The sequence below is a fragment of the Eleutherodactylus coqui genome, chromosome 12 (genome assembly GCF_035609145.1).
Source record: "Eleutherodactylus coqui strain aEleCoq1 chromosome 12, aEleCoq1.hap1, whole genome shotgun sequence".
Lineage (NCBI taxonomy): Eukaryota > Metazoa > Chordata > Amphibia > Anura > Eleutherodactylidae > Eleutherodactylus > Eleutherodactylus coqui.
Window position 1 is genome coordinate 104210112 of NC_089848.1, and position 23929 is coordinate 104234040.

General features: G+C 45.2%; 1 protein-coding gene across 1 annotated transcript; it reads right to left on the reverse strand.

Annotated features, from left to right (window-relative positions):
- Positions 1-4061: 4061 nt before the first annotated feature.
- LOC136586574 (polyadenylate-binding protein 1-B-like) lies at positions 4062-16022 on the reverse strand. Its single transcript, XM_066584708.1, has 3 exons — positions 15419-16022; positions 13669-14722; positions 4062-4552 (listed from the first exon to the last, which is right to left on the reverse strand). Exons 1-3 carry the CDS (start codon positions 15884-15886, stop codon positions 4062-4064), a joined length of 2013 nt encoding a protein of 670 aa, XP_066440805.1. The 5' UTR covers positions 15887-16022.
- Between the last annotated feature and the right edge of the window lie 7907 nt (positions 16023-23929).

The window sequence follows — 23929 nt, forward strand, 5'->3', positions numbered from 1 at the left end:
TTTCAGCTCTGAGGAGTTTAAAGGACACACACAATCTAATCATAGTATTTGCTCTAAGTACATAGAATTACACAACCAGCCTCTAAGAGTTAAAGGTCATAGGATTATATATATATATATATATATATATATATATATATATATATATATATATATATATATACCTGCATTCAATACTGAGTGTCTTCCTAGCCCTCTCCACCCCTCCCATCCTGAAGCTAGGTAAACAATGACTTCAGCTACACAGAGTCCATGCCACATCATCACTTGGAGAAGGGTGGGCAGAGAGGCGGGAGATTCTATATGATCCGACAAATGAGAATCCTATATGTTACTGATGTAATCTGTTGCACGCCCATTGAAGGGCGGTTGTCATGTGTTATAATAAAAAGCCTGAGCCTCTACACATTGTAGAGACTCTCCCAGTTTTAGACCAGCATTTGTGTCTGATTCTGCGCGACGATGTGTGCACACAATACAATTCGGAAGCGGCAAAATACCCCGAAGCCTGCTGGAGAAAATCATAATCCAGATCAGCACTTTACTTCTCCAATGCAAACTTCACACACCAGTGTAGGAAGAACAGTTCAGAAAAGGTGAGGGAGGAGAACACAGGATGACACCGGGCCTACAGGCTTAGTTATCTGTATGACTCTGCTCCTGGACACACACCGGAGGTGGACACAACACTCCGCAGACACTCGCTTGCGGTTAGTAGCTTGAACACTGCACGGCGAACACCTTTCTCCACTCACTCTCTAGATAGGGGTCCTGGGATGGGAACATCAGAATACGTCTCAGTTTCCAATCTTCACCACATGAGGGTTAAAGGTACCCCCATGTGGCCGGCACTCTCCCTCCACACTCTACTGTTGAAGCAATGGAACCCCCACTTGCATATACTGCACTCCTATTTATATCTTACATACCCACGTGACAAGACAGTTTGATACATTTTCCAGACATATCCCAGACAGTCACAGACATTAACCTCTTACATGCTGTAGCTGTGCAATACACATAACTAAAGACAAGACACAGTGCATCTACACTGAAGACATGACATGCATGACAGTTATGGAGGGGTCGGATATATAGACTTTGGGCCGCTACAGAACCTTTTTATTTCTCAGTGGTAACTAATAAACTGTAGCTGCAAATAAGCTTTGCCCAATGCTGAGGGGGGCATTTTAGACCATTCCTCCCTGCAAATGTGTTTCAGTTCATGAATATGTCCTGCATGCCTTCTGAGCGCAACCTTCTTCAGGTCCCGCTACAGCATCTCCATAGGTCAGGACTCTGATTTGGGCATTCCAAAACACAAACCTACAATACACAAGTAGTGATGTCCAGTATATATATATATATATATATATATATATATATATATATATATATATATTGGAGCTTTAACCTTTTTTTGAACATACTCACTGATGCTGGTAGTCATTATGGATTGGGTACCTCAGGTTTTGCTATGGATGATAATAGTTACATGATACACCTCTTACTTGTAACCAGGGACGTAACTATATTGGATGCGGTTGCTTCCGAGCCCAGGACCGTCAGGGGGCTTATAAGGGCTATCTTCTCCATATAGTAAGCCTAGTAGTATGAATAAAGCAATATAGTAGGTGGCCCTGTTACAGATTTTGCATTGGGGCCCAGGAGCTTCAAGTTACACCTCTGCTTGTAACCTATGTATATTGGTACTCCAAGAGCCACCTCTCTAGATAACCATTTTCACTGTGATGTTGGCTGGGTTTAACTGTATCCATTTCTAGAATAGGTAAAACCAAGAGTTTCCCTGGCTGAATGGTGAAATTAGCTAGTAATGCGTTGATACATCCCAACTCCCTATGCTTTTAGATTTGAAATGGGGTTGTCTGACCATATTTTCACTGATGACCTATCCTTTGCACCCATCCATCAACTAATCACCCGGCTCGCTGTCCAATGCAAATTTCCGGACGTTGCCATAAGTGGAGAGGTGCCGTTCTCACTTCCATTGAAATCAATAGTGCTATTGCACTTCCTGCTCCTCCAAGAGAGGAAAAAGGTGGAGCGACTCCTGTTAAGGATGTGATCCAGATAGTACCGTAGAAGTAGTTTTTCTAGAATAGTTAGTAGGGTGCTACCAGTCCAATTACTGTCACATTGGGTAACGGGGCATGGAATTGCGTAATCGTGAAAAGGAGAAAATAACGTGCCATAGGTGCAAACCTTGCTATGTGAAGCACATATAAGACAAAGGGATTAACCCAATTCCTCTTTATTACACATACAGGATAGGGCATCAGTGAAAAAATGGGGAGACAACCCCTTTAACTTCAACAATTCGGGAAGGGTGATGCATATAGAATTAGTAATGGTAGCTGCAATGCATGGCCGCTTTAAGTTTTCCATGGATTCATTTCACAGTGAATCCACATTAGATGGGGAAATCCAATGAGCTTAGTGAGTTCCAGTGAGGCCTGATCATTGGTGCTAGACTAGCTGGGGCCAGGATGTCACTGCCAACCTACCTTGTAGGGTTTTCTGATGTAATGGTGTGGAGTGTATACTGAGGATGGCGTGATCAAGGAAAACATCCAGCGGAAGGGGATCCTGTGAATGGAAACAACTCATCACTGAAAGGGGTCACAGGAGGATATCAGGAATCGTTCCGAACAACAGACGCTGCACAGTCAAGAGCAGCCGAATACAATGCTGGTGCTTAAACTAAGGCTGCCTGTCCACGGGCACTTTTGAATTGCTTTCCTAGCGGAGATAATCCGGCCGCGGGGAATGTAATGCACGCTTTCCATAGCGATTCTTCATAGCGATTCTCCGCTCGCGGCCGGCAAGTCGCAGCATGCTGCGAATTGCCGCGATTCTTCGCGGTCAGCCCATCTGTCAGATGGATCCAGATTTCTGTTGCACCATATAAGGTCAGAAATTAATGCTCTTAATTCAGCTGCGGACGCCTGTGGTTTCCTATGGGCGGCTTGAACTGCGGATTGTCCGCATGGGTGCCTTGCACAGATGGAGAAATTTTAATTTGCCCGTGGACATTGGGTATAAGCGAAACAGAAAGTTAAGACTCCAGGGGGCAAAAGAGAGGAAACATTGCATCATTGAGCAGCGGAAAAACATCCCCTGGTCAGATCAATCCAGATCTCTGTTCTTCAGTGCTGATGGGAGGTCAGAATTTGGCACAAGCAGCATGAATCGATGACCCCTTCCTGTCAGCTGGTCAGAGCATGTCAGCATCTCAATCTATTTTGTGTCAACTACAAGAAGCTTCCTGTCCGCAGGGGCCGATATTCCTGCAGAACAATATTATTACCTATTGGAATCTATGCCACAATTAATTGATGTGGCTGAAGGAGTCCAACGTGGTACTAGTTATGGACAATTATCCTGCTTGGACGACGACGGTACGCAGTGCCGATCTGGAATGACCACGACTGAGAAAATTGTTCCATTCAGTGTAGATGTCGGAGGAGGTACCGTTGCCTATCTGTTGCACCCATGAGCGCCGCAGACGCTGCGGTTAGAGCACCGCGGCGCTCATGGGTTCTGCCAAGTGTGCAACATGACCAAAAAGTGCAAGTCATCTCCTTGTTATTGTTTCCGTGATTGTAATCCTGTATTGTGGGACGCACCCATCTATTGGCTGGCTTCTGTGGTATCGTTCACATTGCGGATTTGGTTGTCTGCAGTCGCTCCTTCCCAATCTGGGCTGGGTTGAGTGGGTGACTGCATATAAGTCTGCAGTGGACAGTTTAGCTCCTCTGGTTTACAGTCTGGCTTGCTGCATATTGTTATGTTCTACGGCCATTGTGCCGACCCTATGGCCATTGTTCCGGTCTTATGGTGATTGTGCCTGCTCTGCACATTATCAGGTATTACATTTTTGGCTCTTGTCCAGTGAAATTTGTTTCTGTGATTGACTCAAGCCCCGTGCACGCCTGTATCTCGCTGTTTCTGATAAGGTTGAACCAATGGACATGGAGAATCTGGCGTTGGCATTGCATGTGAAAGGACTCCAGTCGCTCAGTGGTTTGCGCCAGCAAGGTTCAAGCCAAGTCTCTGAGCCGTACAATAATATTGGCCTGGTAGAATCGAATCTTGGTCCTGAGTGTTATGTTCTGCCTCTGCCAGAGTTTATCCAGGGACCTCATCGCCGAAACTGCCAGTGCTATTCGCCGTAGGATGTCCGGATGCGCCCTCCCATCTGTGTGCTGAACGCTTCCGAGATACACAAACTCACTGACAGTGTTGACTCTCTGTCCGTTTACGTCTATGTACAGAGGGATTGCGTCGGCTCCTAGATTCTGCAGCTTGGTTTTTTGCCAGGAGATGTGAAGTCCAAGACAGGACGCCTCAGAATCAAACTGTTCCAGTGAGTATCTCAGGTTATAATATGCGATGTCCAGGAGTGCAACATCGTCGGTGTAGTCCAGATAGGTGAAGTGGTACTGCGGAAGAGTGACCCCATTATATTGGACAACGCGCTGAAGGATCCAGTCCATGGCCCTGCAGAAGAGTGCGGGAGCCAAGGCGCAACCTTGTCGAACATCAGACGAGGTCTCAAAACGGGCAGAGGTTGAACCATTGATACGGACTATGGAGGTTGTTCCCTAAAGCATGTCTTTTAGTAGGCCTAGAAGGGATGTGGGAGCGCAGATGTCACGCAAGGCCTTCCAAAGGGCTTCTCTGTTGACCGAGTCGAACGCCGCCTTGAGATTGACATACGCGACGAGGAGTGGTCTGTTAAATTCTCTATGTATCTCTTAGAGGAGCCTAAAAGCATCCATGGTGGAGCGGGCTGCCGTGAAGCCTGACTGCCGGGGTCTCCACTTGGAGGATAAAGTGGGCTAATAAAGTTGGTTATCACTTGCCTTATAGCTAAGAAACAGCTGAACAGAATTTGTGTCAAAGGATTGCAAACCAATTTAATGTGTTTTAATTAGAGATGAGCGAGCATTGTTCTTAGCGAGTATCTCCCCGCACGGGTGACATGTGAGTTGCGGCAGTGAGCAGGGTGGAGCGGGGGGGGGGGAAGAGAGGGAGAGAGATCTCCGTTCCTCCCCGCTTTCCCCCGCAGCTCCCCGCCCGCGCCGGCAGCCGAATCTTTTCTTCTGAGCGGGCAGGTACTCGCTAAAGGCAATGCTCAATCGAATAATTGCCCGTAGCGAGTATACTCGCTCATCTCTAGTTTTAACCCCTCCTTTATCTATGTGTTTTCTTAATTATTTTACTATGCTTATGAAGGATGAATGCGCTGTTTGTCTTGGTGTTGTGCATTCTCTGGCTTCACGCCATTCTGCATCTGTTACGGCAGCTAAAACAAGAAGAACAAGGTAATGTGGGAGGAGCTGCTAATTGATTCTTTATGTTTTATTACACAATGTGGCATTTAGGATCACATACAGTCTCTCCTGATTATTCATCACCTATTCCTATCTAAAGCAATGCGGCACTTCCTGACAGATATTCCATCCGGACGGTTCTCCTCCCTCTTATTCTATTTTACAAGGTAAATTCTAAGTCATCTCTATTGTTGGCCTGTGATGTAACAATGCTTAGATTATTATTAGACTGCTGTGGTATTCCAGCCATTTCAATGGAATTGGAAACTTTTATTGAAGAGACATAAATAGATAAGACTCGGTCACATCTGCGTCTGAAGCTCCATTTGGAGCCTCTGGCACAAAGCACCAGATGAAATAGCCGGTATGTTGCACTATTTTGTCTAGCCAAATGCCAGGGGTCACGATGTAAAAACTCAACGGATCCCATTATAGTTAATGGGATCCACTGGGAACCGTTTGTGGCTGTAAGATATGGATCTGACACTTCCGTTTTTTTCAACTCCTATGATGGAGCCAAACAAAGGAAGAACATAGCAGAAGTACGAAAAGGCCGAAGAGATAAACAGGGAAAAATTTCTCCACCGTACGGACTGGAACGTCATGATTTTTACTTCTCATAGATTTCTCGTCAAAGTGTAAAAGCAGAAAATAACCTATATGCCTCATTGTATGGCTTTGTGCATGACATCTTAAAGGGGTTGTCCCGCGCCGAAACGTTTTTTTTTTTTTTTCAACCCCCCCCCCCCCCGTTCGGCGCGAGACAACCCCGATGCAGGGACGTAAAAAAAAAAAACGCTCAGCGCTTACCTTAATCCCCGCGCTCCGGTGACTTCTATACTTACCGGCTGAAGATGGCCGCCGGGATCCTCTTCCTCCGTGGACCGCAGCTCTTCTGTGCGGTCCATTGCCGATTCCAGCCTCCTGATTGGCTGGAATCGGCACGTGACGGGGCGGAGCTACACGGAGCCGGCATTCTGCACGAGCGGCCCCATTGAAGACAGGAGAAGACCCGGACTGCGCAAGCGCGGCTAATTTGGCCATCGGAGGCCGAAAATTAGTCCGCACCATGGAGACGAGGACGCCAGCAACGGAGCAGGTAAGTATAAAACTTTTGATAACTTCTGTATGGCTCATAATTAATGCACAATGTACATTACAAAGTGCATTAATATGGCCATACAGAAGTGTATAGACCCACTTGCTGCCGCGGGACAACCCCTTTAACCCTTTAGGCCTCCTTCCCACGGACGGATTTCTGCCGCATAATACGCGGCGAAAATTCGCCGCGTTGCCGGCAGCTATTAGGTTCTATTGAACCTAATAGCTCTGAGCTCACGGTGTGGAATTCAATCGCGGAATTCCGCACCGTGAATATACCCGTCCTCACCCGCGGCATGCTCTATTTGCCGCAGGTGTACAGCGCAAATACCCGCATAAATGTGCTTACGCCCATGTGACACTGGCTTGTTCATCCAAAGACTAAGGGGGCACTCTTGAGGCCTTGTTCAAGTGGCTGTCCTGTCAGCCTGGCACTATATGGAATTTGTTTCTGCATGGTAGTGCCAGGTAACACAGGTCTGCAAAAAAAACTTTTTTAAAAATTGTTTTGATTTTGTTAAATCATCTTTATGTCGTTTTTTGCACAGATTTCAAAAATGACATGGTTTTTTTTCTATCACGTAAGGCTTGCCTACAAAATAAAGTTGAAGTATTTGGAAAAAATACAAAAAACTGAATTTTTTTTATTTGTTTTTATTATTTTAACATGAAGTAAAAGCAAAAAAAAACAACAATACCTAGCTAAAATAAGCATAATAGTGATACACATGTGTTGCAAAGTTATTATAAGTCTTTTTAAAAACGTTTTCTTTTTCCATCAAAGCTTCTTTTGGTACGTTTTCGGCTGTGTTCTTGTGAATTTTCCCTTTTTAACATCCAACAGTAGTCTGCCATCATGTTGAAATTCCATCGACCTTGGTATCTGCGCTCCATTTCTTTTAGATCTTGATGGAAACATTCTCCTTGTTCCTCACTTACAGCCCCAAGATTTTCTGGAAAGTAGTCCAGATGTGAGTGAAAGAAATGGACTTTGACACTCATGTTGCAGCCCAAGATTTTGTAGTTTTGTAACAATTCAGCAACTAAAGTTTTGTAGTTTGGGTCTTTTTTATTTCCAAGAAAGCCTGTTACAACAAGTTTAAATGAATTCCAGGCATTTTTTTCTTCCATTTTCATTTTAGTGACAAAGATTTCATCTTTTAAAAGTTTTCTTATGTCAGGCCCAACAAAGACTGCCTCTTTCAGCTTAGCATCTGATAGACCAGGAAACTGTTCACAAAGATACTTGAAACACTCTCCTTCTTTGTGTAATGCCTTGGAACGCCTGGTCTACTCCCGGCTTACTCGCTTTCTCTCTGACAACTCACTCCTCGACCCCCTCCAGTCTGGTTTCCGCTCTCTACACTCGACCGAAACTGCCCTTACAAAAGTAACAAATGACCTGATAACTGCAAAGTCGAGAGGTGATTACTCCCTACTAATCCTCCTTGACCTGTCTGCTGCATTTGACACTGTCGACCATAATCTCCTTCTCACTATGCTCTGCTCTATTGGTCTAAAGGACACTGCTCTCTCCTGGTTCTCCTCCTACCTCTCTGACCGCTCTTTCAGTGTTTCCTTTGCTGGTTCTATCTCTGCTCCACTTCCTCTCGCTGTCGGGGTACCCCAAGGCTCGGTCCTTGGTCCCCTTCTTTTCTCTATCTATACCGCCCCAATTGGACAAACCATCCACAAATTTGGCCTCCAATACCATCTCTACGCTGATGACACCCAACTATACACCTCCTCTCGTGAGATCTCTAGGCCATTTCTCCAAAATATCACCGACTGTCTGTCCGCTGTCTCTAACACTATGTCCTCCCTTTTTCTCAAACTAAACCTCTCTAAAACTGACCTCCTTGTCTTTCCACCTTCTAACCGACCTCCCCTCAACATCTCCATTCCAGTGTGTGGCACCATCATAACCCCCAGACAGCATGCCCGATGCCTTGGGGTCACACTGGACTCTGACCTCTTCTTTGCCCCCCATATCCAATCTTTGGCCCAAACATGCCACATGCACCTCAGAAATATTGCTAAAATACGCCGTTCCTAACCACGGACACGCTAAAGACGCTCGTGGTTGCCCTCATCCACTCCCGGCTTGACTACTGCAACTCGCTACTCATTGGCCTCCCCCGCACTAGACTCGCTCCACTCCAATCCATTGTAAATGCAGCAGCTAGACTAATTTTTCTATCCAGTCGTTATTCAGACGCCTCTACATTATGCCAGTTGCTGCATTGGCTGCCCATCCACTGCAGAACTAAATTTAAACTCCTCTACCTCACTCACAAAGCTCTGCATGGCGCTGCGCCACCATACATCGCCTCCCTACTGTCAGTACACCACCCAGCTCGCTCACTCCGATCCGCTAACACACTCACACTAAACACCCCTGTAATACGAACCTCACATGCTTGCCTACAGGACTTCACCAGAGCAGCACCCATCCTCTGGAATGCTCTACCCCAAGGCATCCGGACAATTCCCGATGCATGAAATTTCAGATGTGCCTTAAAAACGCACCTCTTCAGGGAAGCATACCAAATCTCCTGACCTAGTCCCTCGCCCCTCCCTATGGTCCCCCACCCTGTTTTCCTTCTGATAAATGATATGTATATATAAAATTTCCTATTGCCTGTGTTCCCCAACCCCTGCACCTCCTGTACCCCCCCAACCTATTTGTGTCTAACCCAATGTACCTCACATTGCAATTGTTGTATTGTTTTGCATTTATCCATGCCTGAAAGCGCTGCGGAATAAGTTGGTGCTATACAAATAAAGATTATTATTATAATGCTTTCACAAACTGTTTCATTAGTCCCAATTTGATATGAAGTTATGGAAGTAAGATCTTTTTAGGATCCACTAAACTTTGTCTTTCAACATTTTTAACTCCAGGAATAAGAGCCTTTCTGATTGGCCAGGTCTGCTTGACATTGTTGTTTCCTGTCACGGCTATCCCATTCACAGAGGAAACATGGAAACTTTGTGTAACCACTTTGTTGACCTAGTAACATGGAAATAACTTTCAAATCCCCACAAATGGTCCATTTATGGTCAGAGTAGGTGAGCTTATTAAGAACAAACCCAAGATTTTCGTAGCATTCTTTCAAATGGACTGAGTGTCCAACAGGCGCAGACGCATATTGGTTACCATTGTGAAGAAGTACGGTTTTCAAACTCCTTTTTGACGAATCAATGAAAAGTCTCCATTTCTCTGGGTCATACGTTATGTTGAACATTCCATGATTCCAGGTACATTGTTGCAGAAAACTAGTTCACCCTCTTGTGTAAAAAAAAGGGACAAATTCCTTTTCTCTAAGTCGGTACCATGAAAATGAAACACCGGAGGCTAACATATGTCTTTCTTTAAGTCTAGACCCTAACACTTCCGCTGAGTCCTTTGGTAGGCCCAGATCTCGTACTAAATCATTCTAATCTGATTGACAGAAACGTTCAGGGTCATTGGTACCTGGATCATAGCTGTCATCATTATCGCTGCTACTATGTGACATTTGGTCTAAATCGTCTAAAATATTGCCCAGGGTATCCGGAGGTGAAGGAATAGGCAAGTCAGGTCCATGAGGAACAGGGCGAATAGCTGAACGTATGTTGGTTGGGTATGAAATGTCCTTCCTGTTTTTTAAATTGAAACCTTGCACTGAACAAGAACAAAAATAACAGTCATCACTGATTTTTAGGCTCTCTCCAAACCATGGGTACTCCAAAACGAAATGATTTCTTCTTACCTTGAAACCATTGTCTCAGTTCTTCAACACACACAGAACACACTATATGGGGAGCCCAAGATTTATCTTGGTCCCCTAATTTCATACCAAAGTGTGCAAAATACACCTTCTGAACAAAATTAGAAATGTTCCTTTGTTGCTTCTTGACGGTATAAGACCCACAAATATAACAGAAACAGTTAGGAGAGTTGACACATCTTCTAGTAGCCATTTCTTCTAAATACCGTATCACAAAACTGTTTGATGCGTCCACCACAGTGGCTGGCTCCACACTGAGCCACTGACTGCAGTCAAGGTCACGCCTAGCAGACAGTTTAGATTCGTTGTCGTACGCGTACCGAACCTGAAAAACCCTGAAAATAAGAAAATTTCTGGTGAAATTTGTGACTTATTTAGGGGTGATGGAATTTTTTCACTATTTTTACCGTAATCAGCACAAAAAATACTGTTAAACCCACTAATTAAATATGCTACAATTTTTTCATCGCAGACCTGTGTAATTAATCACATTAATTTGCTGCTTTGGAGTTTGATGATTTCATTTCAGAAATTTTTTTGGAGCTTCACATATTTTGGCCAAAATATCAACTAATACCTCATATTCATTTGCAGAAGTAGTCGGGTCCCAAGATGATGGGGGGACCAGGGTGTAAGCACTTTGTGTGATATATATTAATAGCGTGGGACCGTCTGCCTTATCTAATAGTATGGGTGAAACTAATGGTGCTGTGAGGCCGCTCTCACACAGGATGCTTTTTACTATGATAAGCGCAGCATACTGAGCGCCGCGCTAACTGCGATACCACCATTGATTTCAATGGGGCTTCACAGACCATCGCTTGAATGCGTACCCCTGTATCAGTAAGTACAGCTATTTTTCAGTGACTTTTGTGTGAACTTTATCCCTTTCAGTGAAATGTCTGAACAAAGTTTTGGAATTAATTTTGCCTAGATATGGCGAGTTCTTCACTACTCTAGGAAAAAGCACCCGCTCGCCCACATGTTATTGGTGTTGGCATGATCATGCTGCTGGCAAGGTGTGTAATGTGTTAATTCCTGCAGCTCAGCGATACTGGTGGCAAGAGGGCAACTCAGCTTTTTTTCCCTGCGTCACGCTTACGGCCAACCACCGCTGCCTGAGTCCACGCCGTTTAGAAGTGGAGTGTGGTGTCTTGTCTCAAACTCTCCGCACTACTCAGCCAGGTAGATCCATATCATACACTACTCCCACTTTTGGTATATATATAGAAAGAGAGAGAGACAGTACCCTCCAGTAGTTTGGAAACACCCCATGTTTCAAACAGCAAATTACTAGTCCAAAACATCTCTGGGAGCCTCCACGCCAAGAATGTAAATGTAACTGACCTAAAACCTTAAAGGGGTTGTCCCGCGCCGAAACGGGTTTTGTTTTTTTTTCAACCCCCGAGACAACCCCGATGCAGGGGTTAAAAAAGAACACCGGACAGCGCTTACCTTAATCCCCACGCTCCGGTGACTTCTTACTTACCCGGTTAAGATGGCCGCCAGCATCTTCTCCCTCGGTGGACCGCAGGGCTTCTGTGCGGTCCATTGCCGATTCCAGCATCCTGATTGGCTGGAATCGGCACGTGACGGAGCGGAGCTACACGGAGCCCCATTGAGAAAAGCAGAAGACCCGGACTGCGCAAGCGCGTCTAATTTGGCCATTAGACGGTGAAAATTAGACGGCAACCATGGAGACGAGGACGCCAGCAACGGAGCAGGTAAGTGAAAAACTTTTGATAACTTCTGTATGGCTCATAATTAATGCACAATGTACATTACAAAGTGCATTAATATGGCCATACAGAAGTGTATAGACCCACTTGCTGCCGCGGGACAACCCCTTTAAATGTTGATCCACCACATGCAGTGTCATACAAGCAAAGAGTAGAGACTCCAAAGAGTCAAAACTGTGACATTACTTTCAGATTCCTAGAGTCGGTCTGAAGATTGGGCGGTTTTTGTTTTATTTGAAAGTTCAATAAGCCTGTCCATCTAAAAGCAGTGATATTTCAATTTCTTTTCACTTTTGCAGTCTTTAGGGGTGTTTCCAAACTTCTGGAGGGTCCTGCATTATGTACAGTACAGCCCCCGTCTCTAATTTATTTATTTATTTATTTTTTTAAAGGTTTTTTAAGTAATTTTATTAAAGCAAGAAATTTTATAATCCAAATTATGTTTTCGCCCAGCTATCTTTCCCACAAAAACCAACTGTGGCGAAATTCTGGGCTTTTCAACAATAAAGAATTACAAAATCAAAGAAAGGAATGCTTAACTTCTCGTACTGTTTTTCAAAATGCCTTTCCCCGGGTCTTAAAAAACAATTCCATTTGTGTTTTATATTTTACAATTTTTTTGATTTTTTTTTTAATTTAATATTTAGGACTAGCACTGATAGGCCAGACCTGGCATTTGTCTGTACGTAAGCATTGTCGTTTCCTTTCCTTTTTTATTTGATTTTATGTTTTGCAGTGTTTTTCAGAGATTTAAGGTTTCTCCATGTTTTGATATTTTTCTCAGATGAAGTGAAGTCCCATTTGCATGCATGTTAAACTGCGGCCACTCCAGTAGCGTTGTTCACAGCCTTCTGTCCAGCTTCTTTAGCCTGATGGGCTTGCAGCACAGCAACTGCTTCATCAACCTAAGGCCTCCTTCCCACGAGCGTGACGGGCTCCGCCGCATAATATTACGCTGTGAAGCCCGTCACGGCGCCCCCCAGAGCCCCTATACTTACCTGCGGGAGATAGCGTGAAATCGCTTCCCCGCCCACCGCCGCCGCGTCACCGCCCGTCACCGCCCACCGCCGCCGCGTCACTGGCCGTGTCACGTGACGCGGCCGGCCGCGTCATACGGCGTCATATGACGCGCGGCGGTGGGCGGGAAAGCGTTTTTCACGCTATCTCCCGCTGGTTACAGCGGGAGATAGCGTGAACGGACGGCTTCCATTGACTGCAATGGAAGCTGTCAGTGCGTACAGCCCGTCCTCACCCGCAGAAAATAGAGCATGCTGCGGGTGAGGACGGGAGAAATCGCGGTGCGTAATTCCGCGGTGGAATTACGCATCGTGAGCATTGTGCTATTAGGTTCAATAGAACCTAATAGCTGCGGGAAACGCAGCGGATTTTCGCCGCGAATTACGCGGCGGAAATCCGTTCGTGGGAAGGAGGCCTTAGGGCGAGCACCCACTGGCGTTTTTTTACCTGCGTTTTGCGTTTTTCCTGCACAGGCATAGAGATAACATGTGTTCCTGTCCACTGGCGTTTTTTTTGCGTTGCGTTTGCGTTTTTAACATAGGAACTGTCAGTTGCATATGTGTCCTTATTTTTCTCCTAATGCACCCATGAAAGTCAATGGAAATTAATGGAAAAGCCGCGAAAACGCCGCGAAAATGCGCGGAAAAATCGCGGAAAACGCAAGCGCCAGTGGGTGCTCGCCCTTAGAGCGGAGAGATTCTGGTGACTCAAGCATGTGGAGAAGTTCAGAGTTATCAATTTCCAGCAACATGCCTGTGATTTTACCAGCCAGTGTTGGGTGCATGGCTTGAATAAGAGGGAAGAGACGCTCACCTAGCATTTGTTTCTGTTCCTGTGGAGGAGCAGAGGCCAGCATAGAAGCAGTCAAAGGCTCTTGTCCTTGCACATGGACAGCAGGCTGCTGCATAGCAACTTGTGGCTGAGCATTAAGGTGTTGCTGAGGATTACGAACACCAGCAGCATATTTATATTGAGGAACAGAGCGCACTGTGGAAGTGGCGGCTGCTGCAGCGGCGGCTGTAGGACGAGGTCCCCTTGTTTGGGTTGAAGTATTTGCAACACGCTGAGCTGATACAACACGTGGGACTGAAGAGGCTGGTCTCATTGTACTGAAGGTTGGAGGTCTTGGAGCAGCTGGTCTGATGGCTCCTGGCATATTCTGGAATGGGTGGGGTCTAGCACCTTGTGCCGTCCAACGGGGATTAGGTCTAAGCTGAGCTATTTGTCCAGCTGGGTAGTATGCAGCACGATTTTGAGCCGGTGGAATAGCTGCCATGAAGTAGCTGGATGGTGGTGGTTGATAAGGATTGATGACTGGGTTGGGTACAGCCCTCACACTGGCCATTCTCTGCATATACTGGTTGGTTAGATGGGCTTGACGTTCCTCCTTGCGTTGTGCCAAGGCAACATATAACGGCTTGGTGGCCACAATCCTACCATTCATTTTTGTGACAGCTTTGGTTGCCTCTTCTGGGGAGGAGAAACAAACAAAGCCGAATCCTTTGCTGCGTCCACCTTCTATCATGACCTTTGCACTGGTGATGGTACCGAAAGGAGAGAATTCTTTTCGTAATCTTTCATCATCAATTCCATCATCAAGATTTTTTACGTAAAGATTGACTCCCTGATATCTGGTGATTCGGTCCTGCTTCATTTGCTCAAACTTTCTCTTAAGCTCAGTTTGCCTTTCAACTTTTTTCTGGGCTCTTCCAACATAAATAGCCTTACCATTCATGTGTTACGGCACTCTGCCCCCCAGAGCGCCAGGTGGGGTGCCCTGATCTTCCCGCACCCCACTGTCCCTGCCTACTTGCCTCGGCCCTGGCTAACCCCAGGCGGACAACTGGGCGGCGGTCCCTGCGCTGGCTAGGGACCTGGCGGCTGACAAGCAGGAAACTACCTAATGGGGGGAACAGAGAGCCGACAGAGGAGGCAGATGAATCAGACCAACAAAACTAACAAGGCTGGAGATGGAACTCACAGGCAAACTGGCAGGGTGCTGAATAGCAACTAGTGCTGACTGGGCCAGACTAGATTAGAGGCAAACAGAACCAACAAAAACAGACTGAGTAATAGGGGACCAGAGGGAGCTGACCGAACACTAGGGACTGACTGAGGAGACCCGCAGACAGACTGGCTAGGTGCATGCAGAACCAATAACTGGCAATGAGCTCAGTTCACTGCCAGTCTTTTAACCACAAGGTTCCGCCCAGGGGCGGAGAGTGGGAGGAGGCAACTCCACCCACTGCTGTATAAGAAGCACAGAGGAGTGCGGGCGGCACCCTACGGGCGGGCACGCCCACGCCGCCGCCCACTGGCCAACCCAAGCTGCTGGGATGACCTCGACACAGGGCTCCAGGCTGCTGGAGCCGACGCCGGAGCGACGCGCGCCGACCGCGGGACCCCGTGCCGCGCTGTATGGTAACATCATGTCTTTACCATTCATTTCATCAACAGCTTTTTGTGCATCCTCGTGTCTCTCAAAGCTGATGAAGCCAAATCCCTTGGACTTCCCACTTTCATCAGTCATAACTTTAACAGAAAATGTATCGTAGAGGGCTTTGTTATCAATGGATTTGTTAAGGTTTTTGATGAAAATGTTGCCAACACCACTCTTACGGAGAGATGGGTCACGCTGAGACCACATGATGCGAACAGGCTTGCCCTTAATGACATCAAAGTTCATGGTATCCAGAGCACGTTCAGCTTCTGCTGGCTGCTGGAAGTTGACGAAAGCATAGCCAAGAGATCGCCGGGTAATCATGTCTCTGCATACTCTGATTGACAAAATGGGACCAGCAGGACTGAACTTTACATACAGCATAGCTTCTGTGACATCGGGGTGGAGGTCCCCAACATACAGGGAGGCTATGGGGTAGCTAGGAGCACTTGGATTCATATTAGCTGGTGGTTAAGGTTAAACGATGTCGGAGCGTCTCCTCGGCTTCCTGTAACGGTTCCGCTGCGGTTTTCTCTTCACTTCTCTTCACGTTACTTATTCCATTTTTTTATCTTTTGTAGTTTTTTTTTCCTCTAGCGTTAAAACGAAGAGCGGGCGGCGGGGCGTCCTCTCTTGTTAAAATCAACTGAAAATAAAATAAAAGGTGCGGAGGAGGAACTGAGGGGATTTTTCTGGGTTTTTTTTTAAGGGATTTTGTGCTTTTTTAAATTTTTTTATATTTTTTTTAATAATAAGAAATGTGTGCCGAGGCTCCAGAGCACACACCACACACAGCACTAACAGCTGGGGTAGAGGGGGGAAAGGCCGCAGCCCTGCGCCGCGCTATTTATACGGGTGCACGGACGTACGGCGTGCTGTGACGCGGCTGACGTCCGCAGCGCGTGACTCCTCTAATTTATTTCTATACTGTTCAGGGCAACTCCCATCATGCCTGGTACAAGCACAACTCCAAAAAAGTTAGGATACTGTGTAAAATGTAAATAAATGTAAAAGAAAAAAGAATGCAATGATTTGGAAATCTCATCTAACTATATTTTATTCACAATAGAACATGGAACACAAAGCAGAGGGGAGGGAGACATTGTTCCATTTAATAAAAAAAAAATTACTGATTTAGAAACAGATGACAGTAACACATCTCAAAAAAGTTGTCCAGTGCCATGTCTACCGTTGTGTAGGATCCCCTTTTCATTTTATAACAGTCTGGTAGATGAGGAGACCAATTGCTGGAGTTTTGGGAGAGGAGTGTTGTCCCATTCTCGTCTGATGTAGGACTCTAGCTGCTCTACAGTCCTTGGGCGTCTTTGCCGAATTTTTCATTTCAAAATGTGCCAAATCTTTTTTATTGGTGAAAGGTTCAGCACCCGGACTCTTCTTCCGTGAAACCATGCTGTTGCAAAGGATGTAGTATGTGGTTTAACCTTGTGTTGCTGAAATATGCAAGGCCTTCCCTGAAAGAGATCCTGTCTGGTTGGGAGCATATGTTGTTCCATTAACCTCAACATACTGCTCAGCATTCATAGTGCATTCAAGATATGTAAGCTGCCCGTGCCATAGGTACTAATGGAACTGCATACCAGGGATGAAGGCTTTTGAACTACCTGCTGATAACAAGCTGGATGGACTTCATCCTCTTGAGTCTGCAGGACGCAGTGTCCGTGGTTTCCTCCCCCAAAAATTCAAATTTTGATTCATCTGATCAAAGAACAGTTTTCCATTTTGCCTCCGTCCATTTCAATTTAGCTTTGGCCCAGAGAAGATGCCGGTGTTTCTGGATTGTGTTGATACTTGGCTTCTTCTTTGCATGATACAGCTTTAGCTTGCATTTGTGGATTGTACGTCGAACTGTTTTCACAGACAGTGATTTCTGGAAGTATTCCTGAGCCCATGCAGCAATTTGAATTACAGAATCATGGCTGCTTTTAATGCAGTACCACCTGAGGACCCGTAAATCTTGAGAATCCAATATTGACAGTCAGCCTTGTCCCTTGTGCACATGAATCTCTCCAGATTCTCTGCATCTTTTGATGGTATTATGTACTGTAGATGGTGGGATATTCAAAGTCTTCGCAATTTTACATTGAGGAACATTCTTCTGAAATAGTTTCACAATTTTTAGATGCAGTTTTTCACAGATTGGTGAACCTCTGAACATCTTTGCTTCTGAGAGACTCTGCCTCTCTAACATGCTCCTTGTATACAAAGTCATGAGACTTAGTAGAAAATTAACCGTACAGCTGATTTTCATTAGTACTGTAGCACCCGAGCAAGACGTGCCAAAGTGGGGGAGACCATGGGGATTGCAAGATGGATGTCATGGATGGCTCTCCAATCTCTACCGACAATGGCGGCAAAGGTGTCTTACTCAGTCGCCGCATAGTGGAGCAAAAGATATAGATATTTGCTTTAAAAATGAATGGTGGTTTGTCACGTGACGCTAGCACGTCATACGGAACTATTAGGGTAAATGGTGGAAATAACTTGACGTGAGTCGTGGTAGCTTTTGATTAGCAAACTGGAAGTTTTACTGAAGCTTGAACTTGGTAATGCAATACAACAATGGCAGTCTTCCAGAAATTTGGCAGAGCAATTGGTTATGCAGTAAAACAACACGTTGTAATACAGTTGAATTTTGAATGAACACAGTTTCCTCTTCCCCACTTTCCTCTAACTAGATCTAGAGTTTACACAGTAGAAATTCCAACCGGCCTAGTTATCTGTTGGGTTTACTGGAAGTTAGTGATGCAGTTATTTGAGTTGAGATTAAGATGGACCTCTTGACTATCCCTGGCTTTGATTTCATCAGGTGTTGCGTAACTCACTGTTTAGTGAAACAGGTCCCTGCTTCTCTTCTCCTCACTGCTGGCAGACTTGGGAGCTGATGAATCCTAGCTTCCCTGCTGAAAATAGCGCGTTGTAGCTGCTCGCTCTGCTGCCCTCCTCCTACACGACCTCCTCCTCCGACTCCCTCTGCAGACTACTCACTGAAGACTCCTTTGACTCCTCCTTCACTTCCTGTCTTGTTCCCGCACTTTCTCTCTACTCCTCCCCTTCAGCATACTGGCTCACTATCCATTTTCCCGCTCTGAGCTCTCACCATACCCTTTTACCAATCAGTGAGGACATTACATACAGCCAATAAGCAGCCAACTGTTGCCAAGCTTTAGGCTTAGAAATAAGGGGGAAACAAGGTTTCTCCGACGTAAGGCACTTTCTATGTCTCCTGGAAGCACATAGCAAAGTTTGACAGGTCTAATGAATATGTTGCTATTCTGGAGGATCCTCTGGGCCACTACAGTACCATTTACCTTTCCAGCCTTTTGTTACCTCTGTCCCATTTTATGTGAGAGGCGTTGGTGCCATCAATTTCTAAACGACTTTTTTTTTTAAATGATATATGGAATGTATTCGTATACCAAATTAATTAAGTAATCAATAAAACGAAGTTAAAAAAAAATATATATATATATATATTTATTCAATACAATTCCCTTCATCTCTGAAGTATATACACATTTGCTCATTACAACTCCAATCCATGAACAGTACAACTCTCATCATCTCTGGTATAAGTCCATACCATTTATTATGCTGCAGATGCATTTAAGCATAAGGGCGGGGGTGTCATTGTTTTTCTCATCATTGTACAGAGAGGTACCCCCTTCAAAGCAATGGGATTCCCTAATAGCAATATCCTCTTTCAGCAGGATGATGTGCCAGACCGCGCTGCAGAAACTGTTCAAGAACGGATGAGGAAAATGAGATCAAGGTGATGACTTGGTCTCTAAATTCCCAGATTGCAATCCGTTTGGGCATCGGTGGGATGGAAGAGCAAGTCTGTTCAATGGAGGCTGTACTGATTAATGTAGAGGACTTAAAAGATCTGCTTCTAACATTCTGCATCAGATACCAAAGGACACATCAGAGATCTTGTGGACTCTAGACCTCAAAAGATCCGATCTGTCTTGGTGGCAACCAGGTGGACCTACAGAATATCAGGCAGGTGGTTTTAATGTTAGCACTGATCAGTGTAGTGCCTAAATGCAGCTGGATTTACAGACCTCGTGGCATTGCAGCCTCCGTAGATCTGGTGACAATCCATCTGTAATTATGATATTATTCAATACTGTTTGATTGCTTCCTCTCATAAAAAAAATACAAGTCCCAAAATCTGCAGTTCCTCTAATTTACGGCTATCGCTCCTGGATGATGCTGCAGATTTGTGAGTCAGCTGATACGTTTTCATGCCATTTAATAGGCAATAAAACTTGTACACTGGGAAACTTTTTAATGATATCTAAAAATAAGCTAATCCCTTCAAATAAAAGACGTTGACAGGAATTGTTATGGGCATTATCAATGACTAACAAATCCTGGGTGCCATTAATCATGGGAGAGTTTCGCAAGACCGTCTCATCAAAAACAGATCAAAATGTAAGGGTTAACTAAACCTCAGCATTCTGTGGATATTTATTAATTTATCCTCTTGGGTATATAATATTGAATGAGTCATTCAGAATAGAAATCTGCACACGTAATGTGCTACGGTACTTATTTTAAAGGAAACCGCTCTAACCCCTACACTGAAGTAAGGCGAGTTTTCAAAGTTACTTTGTTGGACATCCTTTGTAAAGCATACCTGTTAAATGAAGGTTTCAAATTTCCAGTGATCGGTCCGGTGGACACATGTAGTAAGTTAGATTGAAAGAAGACAGTTTAGCCTGTTTCCATTCCCCCTTGTTGATCCAGAGGAAGGCAACCCCCCTTCACCCCCAATGAGGCAGATGCCAATTTAGCCATTTAGGGGGGGAAATTCCTTCCTGACTCCATAATGGCAGTCAGAACATTTTGACAGTTCCTACCTGACTCCAAGACCCGGATCAACAACCCCACTGATTATTAAATATTTATATCCTGTAATATCATAGCGCTCTTGAAAGACATCTAGTCCCTTCTTAAACTCCTCTATCAATTTTGCCATCACCACGTCCTCAGGCAGAGAGTTCCACAGTCTCACTGCTCTTACAGTAAAGAACCCCCTTCTGTGTTGGTGATGGAACCTTCTTTCCTCTAACCATAGAGGGTGCCCTCTTGTTACCAACACAGTCATGGCATTATGTCTCCATGTCATTGGCACTGAGAAGGGCGGTGTTTGGGGAGATACATAGGCCACCAGAGATTGTCCAGTCAGCCCACCACAGATGGTCTGGTCCGCCCATTGACTGGATAGACTAGACAAGACTGGACTAGAACTAGGTACGTAATAATAATAATTTTTATTTGTATAGCATCAACATATTCTGAAGCGCTTCGACTAGAACAAGCAATCTTGGATAGAACAAATGTTGTCACAGCTATCAACTGCACTGTAATGCAGAAACTAAAAGTAGTTATAGAGAGGCAAACCAGTCAGACCTTTGTAATGAGACTCGGCAGTGTGGTCTGCTGATCCCCTCTAATGAGTCATAGTAATTGCTTCAACAACAACCGAGAAAGCAGGAGATAGGGATGTAACAAGACACCTCCTGCTGATCATAGGAGTTATTACAGCTCCTGTAGGGCTTGACAGACAGTTTTTATAGACTCTGCAGTGCTATATCATTAATCCTTATATTCCTGTATAAGTAGGCAGATTTGGAGTTGGGGAAATGTTTACTGGACAACACTTCTAGGTGATATTTTAGGATCGAATTCAAGAGTTTTCTCATCCAAAAATATCTTATAGGGGTCGCAGAGTTGGGCGAACAGAGGCAGCTGAACAGGCATATTTCTTAACAAACGTGACTAGAAAGAGCCGAATGTGCTACCAACTTGCAGTTTTGAGTTTTAATATAAAGGTTCCACAACTTTCCCCAGGTAAGGAGACTTCATCTGTGGTTTTCTGTTTGAAAGGGCGTTACTATTCCCCGCTGGAATGCTGCAGACACTTTATGGGGCAAACCGTAAATATTCTATCACTTAGAGGCACCACAGTCTTGGTGGTTATAGTCATTTTATGTGATACACATTTGTAACAGTTACAGTCTTTATAAGAGGTACAGTAGTTTGGTGGTTTCTGTTACACTTGGTGGGCAACTTACACTTGTTTCAGAAGTATACATAGTCTCTTACTGTGCGTGGAGGACTGTGCCACACTTCAAGCCTTCGAGATGTGTAGTCATGTCCAAGATGGCTGACTGATCTTGGCCAAATTTTCCGTAGTGCTATAGGTCTAAAGAAGACTTCCCTCTGCCGCAGCCTGCCCCACCATGCATTGTTAATTGGGTTACACCCGTGTTTTGTATATACAATGCTTTGGCATCTCAGAGGGTCTCTAAATCAGTCTGACTAGACACAGCATATAGCATGCACAGCATCAATATTTGTGTTTGCACAGACAGCGGCCCCTTTTATCAGTCCTGAAGTCCATAGCTGACATAGTCCATAAACAGGGTTACTGCCTCTTCAAAATTACCTCATCACCTTAAACTTGGATTAAGAGCACACAGTTCAACTTGACAGTAACTTTGCTATTCTGTTACACCTCTATGATCCTGGGTACCTATAGCACTGTACTTTACTTGCTGGAGGAAGGTAATTGCAGGAGCCGATCCATAGCAGTAACTCGCTCAAGCAGGCACGTGTGGATATGTTCCCTGGCTACCTATAGTCACCAGCACACTCTCTTGGTCTGGGTCATACAACACTGAACTTGCTGGGGCTCAAACGATTCTCCCAGGTAATATGCATCTACTGACTCCTTTACAGTCGTCTCTAAGAGAGTCAGAATTTGAGTGTGGCCTATGACGGCTAACAAGGTACCCCATTTGAATGCAGTGACTTACATGGACTCGGCAAAGTACAACTTGAACAGAAGTTCACCTAAGGCAACTAATACAGAGTGATGAAAAAGAATCGTGCAAAAGTAAAGTTTATATATTCATATATGAACTGACTTGCAACATCCAGAATTCCTGCTCTCCCGCGCCGGAGAGCAGGAATTCAGCTGCAGGTGTGCCGCGGATCCGGATGGCTTCCATAGGCTTCAATAGCATTTTTAACATTAGAAAGTCTCATTGACAATCGCGTGAAAAAACGCAGCGATATTGCAGTGTTAAAAAAATGCTAGTGGAAAGGCACCCTAAAGCTGATTTTTTTTTATACACAAATGACACTAGACAACCTAAAGAAATGCATCTTCACTGCAGTGGAATCAATAACAGAGGATGTGCTGGGATGCGGCTGTACAAGAGTGGACTGCTGACTTGACCTTTGCCTTGTTATCAACGGCGCCTGCATTAAACATCTCTAAGTTGCATTGAAAATTTTGACAATTTCATCTACACTGTTCCACCAAAAAGTATTTGTACACCCCTATCAGGAGAATGTGGAAAGTGGAAAAGCACCCTAAGAGCTCCCACCCACTAGCGTTTTTTCTCCACTGTGCTGCGAGAGTAAGTGAAAACTCTCGCAGAGCAGTGCGAGAAATCACAGTGATATCGCTGCGACAGTCTTTTCAATGGGGCCAGCGGCAGCAGCGCTAGCCCCATTGAAAAGATATGGGGAATGCCGTGGACTTCTGCCACAGCTGTGACAGCTGTGACAGCTGTGGCAGGAGTTTCCTTCATCCCCGCGGGGAATAGTTAAGAGCTCAGCCAATAGCTAAGCAGTAGCTGCTGTTGGCTGAGCCCTCAGCCAATCTGCACAGCCCTTTCAGGAGGCGGGGATTTTTAAATCCCCGACTGCTGAAAGAGCTTCATAGCAGTGCCGGGGAGCCAGCAGGAGGACGCAACCGAGCGCAGGAGAGGTGAGTAATAATTTTTTTTATTTTTTCACCACTTATTGATGATTATCAGGGAAGGGCTTATATTTCAAGCCCTTCCCTGACAATCATTCTGCGGGGCTTGGCTGAAACCTTTGATTTCAATGGGATCGGCAGCAGTGCCGATCCCATTGAAAGCAATAGAATAGAATGCCGCGGACTTCTGCCATAACTGTGACAGCTGTGACAGCTGTGACAGCTGTGGCAGAGGATTCCTTCATCCCCACGGTCCCCGCGGGGATGAAGGAAATTCCTACCACAGCTGTCACAGCTGTGGCAGAAGTCCGCAGCATTCTCCCTATGCTTTCAATAGGGCTAGCGCTGCTGTCGCTGGCCCCATTGAAACCACTTGCGATATGCGGTTCTATTTCGGCCTCTTTCTTGCGCTGCGATGCGAGAGTTTTCTTGTGCTCTTGCAGCGCAAGAAAGAAAATATCGCAAGTGGGTAGGAGCCCTCAGAAAACAAGTCACAGTTTTTCAGGAATGTTGTGCCTCCTACCAAAAGAAGGTTGTTGCTATGCAATGGGAGATTGAGGGGCTACAGAGACAGCTCTTGGAGATGCACTCTGCCAGATGTCCGCATACCGCTACCAGCGAAATTTGCAGGTGACCGTCACCAATATCAAAGTTTTTTAAATCAATGCTGGATTTATTTCCAAATGCAGCCCACATTGTTTACC

Excerpts from the sequence above, each read along its gene's own strand:
- LOC136586574 (XM_066584708.1), bottom strand. The coding sequence starts at position 15,886 with ATGAATCCAAGTGCTCCTAGCTACCCCATAGCCTCCCTGTATGTTGGG. Across the intron at positions 14,723-15,418 it reads ATGAAATGAATGGTAAAGAC|ATGAATGGTAAGGCTATTTA; the intron begins ATGATGTTACCA and ends GTGCCGTAACAC. Across the intron at positions 4,553-13,668 it reads AGAATCTCTCCGCTCTAAGG|GTTGCGCCTTGGCTCCCGCA; the intron begins GCGAGCACCCAC and ends ATGTTCGACAAG.